This window comes from Petaurus breviceps, unplaced genomic scaffold (genome assembly GCF_028583685.1).
Source record: "Petaurus breviceps papuanus isolate PSGF00001 unplaced genomic scaffold, PetGlider_PUasm1.0 76, whole genome shotgun sequence".
In the NCBI taxonomy this organism is placed as follows: domain Eukaryota; kingdom Metazoa; phylum Chordata; class Mammalia; order Diprotodontia; family Petauridae; genus Petaurus; species Petaurus breviceps.
Window position 1 is genome coordinate 11,418,157 of NW_027186473.1, and position 13,173 is coordinate 11,431,329.

Consider the following 13,173-nt stretch of genomic DNA (forward strand, 5'->3'; position numbering starts at 1 on the left):
GAGAAAAGGCAGGTGGAGAGTGAGAAAGAGAAAGAAAAAGAGGAGAGAGAGTGGAGAGAAAAGAGAAGAAAGAGGGGGAGGAGAGGAGGAGGAGAGAAGGGGGGGGGAGAGAGGAGGGAAGGGGAGGAGAGAGAGAGAGAGAGAGAGAGAGAGAGAGAGAAGGGGGGGGAGGGAGAGAGAGAGGAAGAGAAGGGAAAGGAGACAAGTCCTGCTCTTCCAGGTCGCCAGTCCAGGCTACAAGGCCCCGGATGGGCGTCGCGGGGAGGGGGCCCCCGCCGCTGCCCTCCACCTCCCCGTCCTCTCCCGCACCCTCCTCCGGGCCTTACACGGTGACGTGACCGGAGCCGCGAACCACCACGGGGTCCGGCGAGTACTTCAGCAGCTGCTCTTCCAGGGCCCGCTCCTCGTCCTCCTCCTCCTCGTAGATCTCGTCGAAATCCGCCATGCTGAGGCCTCGCAGGCCCTCCCCCCTCCCCGCCCCGGACCGAAGGGGGCTTGAGTCCCGGGGCTGGGGTGAGAGAGCAGCGGAAGGGTGAAGAGAAGAGTCGCAACCACCGGCGCTCGGGGAGGGCCGCTCAGCTCCTTCTGCTCCGTCGCTGGTTCTCCTGGGGGACTACAGTAGGGCAGACGGAGTCCCGGCCGTCACCACCGCCGCCATTACCGTCAAGCCGTAATAACATACAATGTCAACATCCGCTCCTGGGCCGAAACCTCCACCGGCGCCGCCGCCGCCGCAGCAACTAAGGCAACCACAGCAACAGCGGAGCCACCCGCAGCGGGAGCCGCGGCCTAGGGCATCGCGAGATTTGGCGGACGGGCCGACCGGGGGACGAGCGAACGGGGCCGGCGCGTGCGCGTGCGCGTGCGCGCGGGCCCTCCCTGTTCTCTCTCTCCACGTCATCCTTCCCTTTTCTCAGGCGTGTGCCCAATTCGCTACCTCTTTGCCCTGTCTTAGGATTCCACCTTCTCTCGAGCTTCCTTGAAGCCCGAGCGACTTCCTGGCTTCTGGAGGAAGAGGAGAAAGGGAGTGCTCTTGCCTAGTTGGAGAAGACCTTGACTTTAGACGTTGGAAGGCGGAGCGGTGGGGGTGGGGAGGAGAACCTGCTGGGCCCAGAGAAGTAGCCCCTTCGTTCCCTCTTCCCCACCCCCACCCCTTCCAGCCTCGAGCAGAAGAGCCGGGCCGTAATTGCAAAGCCCGGGGCTGCGTGCTTATCCCGTGGGGTCCGGTTACGATGCTGATTTCTGATCCTGCCACTGACTACTGAGGTCTCTGACCCAGTGACCTCGCTTCTCTCGCCATGAGTCGGTTTTTCAGACTGGGCCAGTTTTGGAAGGCTGCCTCTGCCCCTTTGACAGGTGCATAGGTTCTACCGGGGGCCGAGACAAACTTCGTCAAGCAGCCTCCCCAAATTTTTAGGAGGCTGAGGGCCCTACAGAGATTTCCTGCCTCATTTACCCTCACCCACCTGGAGCATCCCCACACTCCAAAAACTCCCCAAAGAAGAAATGCAAACATACAGACAAGGTGTTCCTAAACTCATAGTGTAGTTTTAAATCTTCGCCCACCACTGGTAAAGGTCCAAAGGAAAAAAAAAAAAAAGAATTTTAGCTTTTGTTGAGGAGAACACAGTGCCGGACCCGAATCAGGAAGACCTATTTTCTCAGACTGCTTCAGACGTTTGCTGCCTCCATGAGTGCCTTGATTTCATCGCTGGTAAAAAGAGGGTGTTGGATTCAATGACTTCCAAGTTCCTCTCCATTTCTTAATTTATGATCCAATAATTCCTTCTTCCCCCAAAGCTACTCTTTCTGACTTCTTAGTTTCTGTCCTGGTTAATTCTTACCCATGCTACAAACTCAACTGCCTTTGATTACTTCTTTTTTTTCACCCTCCTACATTCAGTTGCCATGTCCTGTCAATTTTACATCACTATTATATATACACACACATATGTATATATATGTGTGAATAACCATTTATTATGTACCTACTATGTGCTAGGCACTGTGCCAAGCACTGAGATACAAAAAGGTGGCAAAAGATAGTCTCTAATGGGGGAGACAACCTGCAAACAAATATGTAGAGAGCAAATTGTATACAGAATCAAGAGGAAATAATAGAGGGAAGGCACTGGGATTAAAAGGTGTTTGCAAAGCTTTCTTGTAGAAGGTAGGATTTTAGTTAGTACTTAAAAGAAGCCAGGGAGGTCAGTAGTCAGAGTGGAGAAAGGAAAGCATTCCAAGCATGGGGAACAACCAGAGAAAATGCTCAGATTCTAGAGTGTTTTGTTCTTCAAACAGCCAGGAGATTAGTGTCACTGAATCAAAGAGTGTAGAGCAGTGAGGAAGGTGTAGGAAGACTAGAAAGCTAGGAGGAAGGTAGGTTTGAAGGGCTTTGAATGCCAGAGTATTTTGTACTTGATCCTGGAGGCTACTGGAATTTATTGAGTAGGGGGTGAATATGATGGGACTTTGTGCTTTAGGAAAATCACTTTAGTAGCTGAATGGTAGATGGACTGGAGTGGGAAGAAACTTAGGGCAGACAGATCCACTTACTTAGCAGGCTATTGCAATAATCTAGGTGTGAGTTGATGAAGGTCTGAACTAGATTGGTGGCAGTTGTCAAAGAAGGTAGCATGTTGGAGATATTCAGGGTGAGATAGTAAGGGATGCAGTATGACTCCTAGGTTGTGAGCCTGACGGACTGGGAAGATGGTGTTGCCTTCTACAGCAACAAAGGAAGGTGGAAAAGAGGGTTTTGGGGGGAAAATAATGAGTTCCATTTTGAGTTTAAGATGGCAATGGGACATCTAGTTTGAGATGTCTGAAAGGCAGCTGGAGATTCAGTACTGGAGGTTAGCAGGGAGGTTAGCATAGGATTGGTAGATTTGAGAATTATCAGCACAGAGATGGTAATTAAATCCATGGGAGCTGATGGGATCAACAGGTGAAGTAGCATTAAAGGGAGAAGAAAAGAGAGCCCTGGACAGAAACCTGAGAGACATCTAAGGTTAGAGGGTGTGATCTGGAAGAAGATCAGCAAGTGAGGAGAAGGAGATTGGAGAAGAACAAGGCAAAATGGTGTCCCAGAAACCTAGAGAGAAGAGATTATTGAAGAATGATCAGCTGTATTAAAGGCTGCAGAAAGGTCAAGGAGAATGAAGAATAAGAAAAGGCCATGGGATTTGGCAATTAAGAAACCACTGGTAACTTCTGAGAGAGCAGTTTTGGTGGAATGATAAGGCAGGAAGTCAGGTTGTAAGAGGTTGAGAAAAAAGTGGGAGGAGAGAAAGTGGAAGCATCTATTGTAGATGATCTTTTTGAGTTCAGCTACAAAGAGCAGAAGAGATATATAGGATGAAGGCAGGGAGGGAAGGCTTAAGTGAGGGTTTTTTCAGAATAAGCACTAGGAAATGAGCCAGTACAGAGGGAGAGATTGAAAGTAAGTGAAAGAGTGAGGATGACAGAAGGGGCAATCTGTTGGAGGAGATAGTAGGTGTTAGCCTTGGTTAGCCTTACTACAGGCCACTTCATCATGTGAGACACGGGTGAAGGAGAGAATGGCAGAAAGAACCTGAATGACAGAAAATGAGGAAGAAGAGAGAAGAAGGAGCTCACAATGAATGGCCTCAATTCTTTCTGTAAAATGTGATACTCGGTTTTCAGCTGAGAGAGTGGGGAAGAAAGGAAACCATTGTCAGTTTGAAGAAAGAAGAAAAAGTTTAGAACTGCTCTGCAGAGTAGGATAGCGATTTGGTAAGGAAGGTATAAGAGGATTGTTTATCATCAGTGAGGGCCCAGTTCAGATTATATAATATGAATTTGTAGTGGGTCCATTTTGAACTGTTGCATGATTTTATGTTTTTGTTCAGTAGCACAAGTATAGGAGCAAAGGTGACAAATGGTTGGAGTGATTCAAGGCTGAGGCTTGGCTGGGCATCATTGGCAATATGATTAAAAGGCTAGGGATTCAAGAAAGAAAGACAGTGTAGAATTTAATTGGTTCACCAAGGGGTCAAGATGGGATGATTTTCAATGAGTGTCTAGTACAAGGGAGATAGCCTGGGAGAAAACTGAAAGGTCAGGGGATTAGAGGTCATGGTGCTGATAAAAGAGTAGGATTTTGTAAAGTAAGGCAGACAGACAACTGAAAAGCCAATAGATTATGGTCAGATAAAGGGAATGCTCTACCAGCAATATATCTGTCAACATCCCCTCCTGTCTATTGCTACTCCATCTATTTTTCCCAGGCCCTCATTCCTATGTTCCTAGACTATTGGTCTTTTAAATAGTTTCACCCATCTTTAATCTTCTCCAACTCTCTGGCAGTCATGATCCTCAGAACTGAAAGGGACCTCAGATGTTATCTAATTCAACCCATAGCTGAAGAGATGTCTCCTTCAGCATTCCCAACAAATGGTCACTTTCACCTCTGCTCAAAGACCTCCAATGATGGGGTACTCTCTAATTTCCAGGGGAGCTAATTATACTTTGAGATGTTGGGAAGTTTTCTCTTATCAAACCTGTCTCTTTACAACTTCTACCCAGTGGTTCTATTTATTACCTCTGGGACCTTTCAAAATCATTCATCCCTTTGCTGCCAAGTTAATCTTCCTTATACACATATCTCATAATATTCCTTTGCTCAAAACCCTTCAATTGAAGTTAAGGGAAGTGCTTTGGAAATCTCAATGCACTGTGTAAGTATGTGTAATTATTTCCCAATAGAGCCCAAACTTCTTATCTTTAAATTCAGGGATATAACCTGGTGCCTCCTTACCTTCCCAGCTTTATGCTGGTCTATTTCCCACATGTACTCTACATATGAGCCAAACTGAATTACTAACCATACACTATTCACTTCTCAGTTCTCACTCAGATAATCTGATGTCTTTACTTATTGAAATATTCGATTAAAAAAAACATTCATTATTTACTATGTTCAAGGCCTATGTGTCTTTCATAGATTTATCTCCACCTGCTGAAATCCTACCCATCCTTCAGACTTAAATCAAATGACCACTCCTCCATGAAGCTTATCCTGATTCTCCTGTTCCTCCACATGGTCACGATAATCTTTTCTCCCTTAGACCTCAAATGATACTTTGTACCTTTCTAACTGACTCATCCAATTCAACAAACATTTATTTAATACCTATTATTCATTCATTCAACCAATATTTTTTGAGCACTTACAATGTAGCAGAATACTATATAAAGCTATGGGAGGCATAAAAAGTTTACCTAAAACACTATTTCTGTTCCTACTTAGTTCATAGCCTGTGAAAGAGGTCTTGAACAAACACAGATAATATACAATGTTATATGATTAGTGCATTGGAGAGTTGTGAAACAAAGTATTTTGTGCAGTCCTAGGAGAATTGATGTAGCAACCCAGATGAAGGAAAGTTTCAGGGAAGAAGTATCACTTGAGTCAGACTTTAAAGGACGGATAAAAATTCAACAGGCCTGGAGAAGAAGGGAATGACATTCCAAGCATAGGAAAAGCCTGAGCAAAGGTACTGAGGCTCAACACCATGCAGATTTGAGGGGGTAGTGAATTGTCCAATGTGGTAGGAGCATAGAGTTTGATGAGGGAGTACTATGAGAAGATTGGAAACATTGGGTGAGGTCAGATTGTGGGAGTCTTGAATTACAAGCAAAGGAGTTGAAACTCTAATGAATATGGCTATTGAATGGATGCTGATAAATGCCTGCATTAAAGAGGTGGCAATGGGAATAGAGAGGAGCGGGTGGGTATGAAAGATATGAAGGTAGGAGAGAGGACTCAGTAACAGCCTGGATATCTCAGGTGAAGGAAAAGGAAAAGAAAAAATCAAAGATAACTCCATGGTACTCAGAATGGAGTACTGTGCTCAATCCTGGTACATAAAAATGAAAAAGAAACTATAGTTGGCAATATAATTATTTTAAAATGTTTTGCATCTTCTCCACCCAAATAGACCTTAAACTGTTTGAAGAAGGGCTCTTAACTGGCTTAGCTTTGTTACTTACCTCTGTCAAAGTAAGATAGTGCTTTGCAGTTAATAAGTTGTTCAGTTGAATTGGATTTAGATAATCCAAACCTTTTATTGTAACTGTAACATTGTGGGCACTCCCAGATTTAACATGGTAGAAAATCAGTATAGGACCCCAGTCACTGAGAATAAGAAGTGTTCTACAAGTCACTTGTCCTTCCTTTTCCCTGGAGTCAAGAATGCCATCCCATTCCTTTTCATCTTGTAGGGCAAGGAGTTAGCAGTACTCAGGGGAGATAGTGAGGAGAAAGATATGAAATAGCTAGTATGTCCTCACACTAAGGAATTACTTTTCCTGTGGAAATAATATTATAAACAATATTACATTGCAAATCTATCAAATTATGCCAGAATAACCACAAATACTCTGTTTAGCCCATAATGTTGAACTATAAGAACAATTTACCATTTCAGCTATATTATGGATAAATGAAAATTTAATGGAGCTAAAAACCCAACTACTATTAGTAGCATTGTTTTAATGGTATCTATCTTCAAGGAATTTATAATCAAGTGGGATGGGGATATGACATTCCACAACAACTAGAATACAGGTAACAAAATGAGTTCTCTAGGAAAAACAGTCCCTAGTTCATACCCTCTACTAAGGAATAACTTCCAACATTATTACCAAGTGCCTAGTATGGAGAGTCATTACCTTCTTTGACTTCATATATGCCAGCTTTCTATCCACATTTATAACCTACAAAATTAAATTTGTGGAATATCAAATTTCATATTATTTATCTCAACAAACAAACCCCTGGCCAAGTATAGAGGTAGTAGCAGAAACCATTGTTTGAAATTGTTAGAAATGCCATCATCATAATTGTCATCATCATCATCAACATCATATTAACTAGCATTTGGTTATTTAAAGTTTGCAAAGTGTTTTATAATTATCTCATTTTATGTACGTCATCTGAAACCATCTTGTTTCCCTTTTTAAAAAAAATCACATGTCACTTTGCAGCAAAACTTGAAAGCAATAAGAACTGAGCAGAGTTGCACCATGGAATTCCCTTATGGTCTTCTCACTTGCTCCAAGCACCCAGTGCCTCCTAAGAGCATCTCAGTGGCTGTGCCTATCTGTGAGTTTGTGGCAGATGTGTCTGCAATGCTGGACTACAAGAATGAGGAAGGAGATCCTGTGGAAGCATTCTTTGTGTTCCCCATGGATGAAGACTGCTGTTTATAGCTTCCAGACTCTGGTGGATGGGAAGAGTACAGTGGCAGGAATACAAGAGAAGCAGCAGGCCCAAGAGAATTATGAGAATGTCATCCCCCAAGGCCAACAAGCCTTCCTTCTGGAGCAGGATAGCAGCTCTGGTGACATCTTCTGCAGTCTAGGAAATTTGCCCCCTGGTCAGAAGGTTGCTGTCATTCTGAACATTCTGGCAGATGTGGATGTTTACTTTGTCCTGCCAGCCATCTTGAATCCACACTATCTCTTGCAAGAGTCAACTAAGGCAGACAACATCACCTCTCCAATCCCTAGGGTTCCTGGCAAGGAGTTGCCCTACACATTTAGTGTCATTGCCAATGCCTGCTCTCCCAATAGCATTGAGAAGATCCAATCTAACTCTCCTCTGAGTCCCCTGTAGTACTTGGAAGATGACAAGATGGTTACCCGGGTTTCCTTGACTGAAAGGCATCAGTTTGATCTGGATGTTGAGATTCTGGTTTTCTACAGGAAGGTGAACACACCCAGTGTCTCTCTGGAGCTGGCCCAGGCTGAGGCCAAACCAGGTTTCCTGATGGGAGATCCACCTGTGATGGTAAGTTTCTGCCCTAGCTCCCTGAGTCTCAAGGAGAGAGCACTGATGAATTTATCTTCCTCATGGACCATTCAGGGAGCATGTCCTCTGAAATGAATAGCAAAGTGGCAAGGAAACTCTGATCCTACTGCTGAAGAGTTTACCCCAAGTTGTTGTTTCAATATCTATGAATTTGGATTATCCTTTGAGTCATTCTTTCCAGAGAGTGTGGAACATATGCAGCAGACTGTAGAGGAAGTTGTTCAGAGTAAAGGCTCTAGAAACTAACCTTAGAGGGACTGAAATCTTAGAGCTGAAGGACATTTATAGCAAATCCTGCAGACCAGACCACCCTCGGCAGTTCTTTATCTCTACAAATGAAGAAGTTTGTAATATGTGGATGGTCATTGCTGAAGTTCAATGCCACAACCAGAATCACAGGTATTTCTCTTTTAGAATTGGAGAAAGGACTTCCACCAGGCTTATTAAAGGCATTGCTCAGGCAGCTGGGGGAACTGCAGAATTCATCACAGGCAGGGACAGAATGCAGCCCAAGGCCCTCCATTCCCTAAAGAGGACCCTGCAGCCAGTTGTACAGGATGCCTCCCTGACCTGGACTCTACCCCCTGGCTGGAGACTACCTTGCTCTCTCCAACTCCTACTGTCATCTTCTGAGGTCAGAGATTAATTTTCTATGCCTAGTTGAAAGGGACAAATGCATCCAAAGAGGCAGCAGATGAGGTATGTCTTCACTAAGACTCCAAAGGTGATGGCTTCAGAAACATAGTGCCATTCTCCCTGTATCCCAAAGCAGATGATAAACTTACCATTCACCACCAGCCTGCCAAGTCCTTGATCCAGATCCTTGATGGAAACTTATAGGATGCTTCAGAACAGAAGAAAAAAAAGTGGTGTATGTTAACCTTCAGTCGGGAGTTGTCTCTTCTCACACTGCCTACATTGCTATCAATAGGGAGCTCAATCAGCCCATTCAGGGACCCCTAAGTTAGAGGGATATTCCATTGGCTTTTACTTATTTCATGGCCTCAGGTTTGCAACACTATGTAGGAAGTACAAGTGGTTCAGCATCTCCTGCTCCCCTTCTTTGTTCATACCCTGCATCTCCAATATCCAACACTTTAGGAGTATGTGCTGATGAATATGAGCTTGATGACTAGAATGATAGTTGTCTCTGTGACTCAGACTGTTCCACAATCTCCACTTATGCAGCTGATTTCCCTCCAGAAGGCAGATAGTTCCTGGGAACTGGATGAAGCTCTGACCTCAGTCCTGAGTATGAGTATTCAGAGTGCATTGTCTGCATTGCCTGACCAGACTAAAGATGTCCCAAGATGAACAAATATCTTGGCTGTGCTGTGGATGCACAGCTCCAGTTGGGACCAGAGGGAAGACTGGGAACTCTTGGAAAGGAAGGCTGTGGCATGGATCTGGGTTCAATCTGATTCCTCCCTGGATGAATACATCAAAGCCACCAATGCTCTCCTGAAATCATCTGTGGATCCTGCTGGCTTTGATCTGTGAGAATAGAAATTGAAGTGTTTATTTTTGGCTGCTGCTTCTTATACTCTGTGCTGCTAAAACCTGTTGATGTGCCTTCATTCATGTTTGTGCACATTCTCCATAAGGACTGGTCAATCAGATTCCTTTTGGTTCAATTCTAGTGTTTATCAAGGGCCCTACTATGTATTGGGCATGTGGTAGGAGTTAACACTATGAAGACAAAAGGGATAGTCTTTTTACAAGCAGCTTGCATTTTACTGAGAAAAGCAGCAAGTACACAAATTAGCAAATTTGAAAATATGTACAAAATAAATAAAAATAATTTAAGGGGGGAGGGGAGAAAGGAGGATGAATCAAGAAAGAACTCCTTCAATTCCACAAACACTTTTATACTAGATCATTCTTTGTGGTTACCAGAACATCTGTCACTGCATAACATCCATGAAGTTCGGGGCTGGGGAGGGCAGATATTACTCTAGCTTTTCCCTTCCCCCCCTTTAGACTATCTCAAGGCTTATTAAAGAAAGAATGCTTTCCCCTGTTTTATAAATGAGTAAAAAGAGGGAGATGCCTATTTTGAAGTATCTTTTTTGTCTATGTGCAGTTAGGGACCTCACTTTTGAGGAGAGAGCTAAAATTTTAGATGAAGGTAAGACATGCATCTAACATGACACATGTTACTAGAATTGTTTGTATTATATGACTTGAAAAAATTCTTCTAACACTTTATCTTACACAACCAAGACAAAGCTGGTAAGCAGTCAAGGACCTCAAACAAAGTGAGCTAGAGGAAGAAGGCAGGCATTAGGTTTAACCTAACTGGGTCTAGGGGAGGGACTGGACCATTCTGATTCTGTCTATGTAGCCTTTATATCCTCTACTTCTACAAGCACTGATGAGCTCCCAACCCACCTGTGGCAGCTGTTGGAGACATAGAAACTAATCTGTGCTTAAAGAGGTGGAATTCTGTGACTATAGGCTGTGGGCCCTTGGCTTTTATGCCCTGTTCTCTGCTCAGCAACAATAGTAGTGGAGAGATCTAGGTTAGAAATAAGCATAACTCTCTCTCTCTCTGAGATGAAGGAAAAGGTCTTCTCTGTATGTTAAAAGTGTATATCCTCACTTGCTTTGTCATGAGTACTTAAGCTTTTCAGAAACCTGTTATTTGCTGCAATATTCTACTACCAAGAATAAAATGACTTGCCTATTTTTTAAAAAATCACATATCAAGCACTGAGCCATATCCACAATGCATCATATTTGCAATCTATTCTTACATTTACAAAATCCCTAGAGAAAACCCTGGTTGCCCACAGTTATCTACCCTGAATATCACAAACATTTTAAATGTAGAAGGTCTTCAAATACAAAGGTTGTTGAATTCTCTTAAAAGTTTTCTTTAAAACTTCAGACTTGGATGAAGAGAAACCCTAGTCTTTGTCCATGATGTAGGCTATGACTGACATGTCTTCCCTGCTCATTTTCACCTAAGAATTCCTATCCCTTGAAACAATACAATGCAATAAATATTTATTGTCTACTTGTGCTAGGCACTTTTCTAAGTGCTGGGGATACAAATAAGAAAAAAAAAAAAAACAAGTCTTTGTCCTTTAAGAGCTTACAATCTAGTGGGGGAAGCTAAAGGAAGCCAAAAAAGCAAGGGGAGGGGGAAAGGTGGAATAGAATGTAAAGAGTGTAGCGGTGAGAAATGAAGAGTTGACTGGGCAAACTCAGATGCCAACTCCTCCATATCCTCCCATCTTTAGTCACCTCTCCCCAAGGACTTAGAGCATTTTGTTCTATGACCCTCTAAAGCACTTATAGACATGGATATTTGTGTCTTGTCCTGATAGTAAGAATGGAAACTATGTAAGGCCAGGGAGAGTGTCTTAGTGTCTTACAGAAGCATGGTAAAAGCTTAGTAAATCATGGAATTTGAGAACCAGAAGAGACCTCAGCAGCCATCTAGTCCAACCCATACCTGAAAGAAATTTTTGTTACAACACATTCAACAAGTGATCATTCAAGCTTTTCCCTAAGACTCCTCAGGGAAAGGGAACCCACTGCTTCCTGAGACAGCCCATTCCACTTTGGGATAACTTTAATTGTTAAGAAGGTTTTCTTTACCAAGTCTAAAGTCACTTCTTTGCAACTTCCACCCCTTTCCCCTATTTCTTGCCCTCTAGAATTAAAAAAAAAAAAATGACAACAAAGGGGCAGCTAGGTGGAGCAGTGAATAGAGCATTGGCCCTGGAGTCAGGAGGATCTGAGTTCAAATCTAGCCTCAGACACTTTACACTTACTAGCTGTGTGACCTTGGACAAGTCACTTAACCCCAATTGCCCCTCAAAAAAAAAGGCAAAAAAAATGACAACAAAAACCCATGAACTGTCTTCTGCATGATAGCCTTTCAAGTACTTACAGGCAGTTGTAACACTTTCTCTGAGTTCTCATTCATAGGTTGGGTACCCAGAAGGCAGTTACTACTCCTAAGTTCTCAGTATCCAATATAGTTCATCTGCTTCCATTGGTGCACTTGCCTTTAAGAGTGAACCAGTAGACATAAAACAAAGCCATTTTACTGAGATGGCATAGTAAGATTACTTGATAATAAAATATTCCCTTCCCTCTACAATAAACCCAGGATGTAGGCACATGCACCTATAATAAATATAGACAGTGTCTGTGGGAAGAATAGGCATATATTTTGAGAAAATAGATGTCAGGCATACATGTAGAAAACACATGTGGCCAAGTCAACTTGCATGTTCAGTACTAAGAGACCCGATATAATTTCTCTTCACATGAAATCTTCCTCACATCCTGCTGCAGCAAGCACCCTAGCATCCCCTGGGTGACTGCCAACACAGGTTCTTAGATCTGCTTTTCTAAAGGAAAGCAATTCAAAATGGTTTAACAATCTTGCTTTAATCAATCAAACATATCATTTACCTAGTTCAGGGGAAAAAGTCAGCACCCTGAATTTCAAAGTACACAGACAGAAGTTACAAGAAAACAGAAACATTTCAAGCAGACAGGCCTCCAACTATCTGACTGTTACATGCATCCATACCTAGTCACAGTTACCACAGAGGGAAGCATCAACATCTGGGTTCTCAAAGCTAGGGGCTCTCAAAGACTGCCCAGAGTCTCCTCTGGTCAAATCACACAACACTTCTCAAAGTGAGCCCCAAAAGCAAAACCTCACATCACATTATATATAGCCTTCTCCTGGATCAGAGAATGTCACAACCCTCTTAACCTTAATCTCCTGAAAAACCAGCCTCCTGCCACAGGCTCCAGGTGCACTTAAGCCTATCAAAGGGCCTAGGGGTAGGGAAGATCTTAAATTTACATTCCCATTACATATCCCCTGTGTGGTTAGCCAGGATTTGTTTGTTCTCCATTGAGTTAGTTCATAGTTGACTCTCTTCCTCTTGTCAGCGATCATATTCCTTGGAGCTGCTCCCATCCTCAAATGACTACCTCTCTGTATCCATCTAGTTGTCTGTCTGGAGAAATGTTTTTTCTTCCTCCACTTTGTCTATAACTCTAACTGACAAACTCTTGAATTACTGGATAGGATGTCTCTTACCAGGTAATAACTCCACTGCTAAATGCCATTGCCATTGAAGGGTGGAGAATATTTTCTTAATCCCCTATCTGGCTTAGACAAAAGTGGTCTCCTCTCTACAAGTGTTCCTGTCTTAAACTCATCTAGTGAGTTTTAGTCTTTTCAGGGACCAGCAGAGGCATGACAAATTATTACCTGGCTAATTTCAATATCCTTTCTAATTCAATGAAAGAAAAGTATTCACACTTCATAAAAGGATAACTGGATATTAGTTAAATATCAG

General features: G+C 43.1%; 1 protein-coding gene and 1 pseudogene across 2 annotated transcripts in view; one reads left to right on the forward strand and one right to left on the reverse strand.

The window, feature by feature from the left end:
* CHIC2 (cysteine rich hydrophobic domain 2) overlaps positions 1-770 on the reverse strand; it is a 55,176-nt gene extending 54,406 nt beyond the window's left edge. Inside the window, exon 1 of one of the 2 annotated variants that reach the window (XM_069105244.1) lies at positions 327-770. In XM_069105244.1, coding sequence (XP_068961345.1) covers positions 327-445 — 119 coding nt within the window. In that variant the 5' untranslated portion in view covers positions 446-770. The remainder of the gene's footprint in view (positions 1-326) is intronic. The other variant, XM_069105246.1, reaches the window with a different exon arrangement.
* Positions 771-966: 196 nt separating this feature from the next.
* Positions 967-10,887, forward strand: LOC138175013 (von Willebrand factor A domain-containing protein 5A-like; annotated as a pseudogene).
* The last annotated feature ends 2,286 nt before the right edge of the window (positions 10,888-13,173 follow it).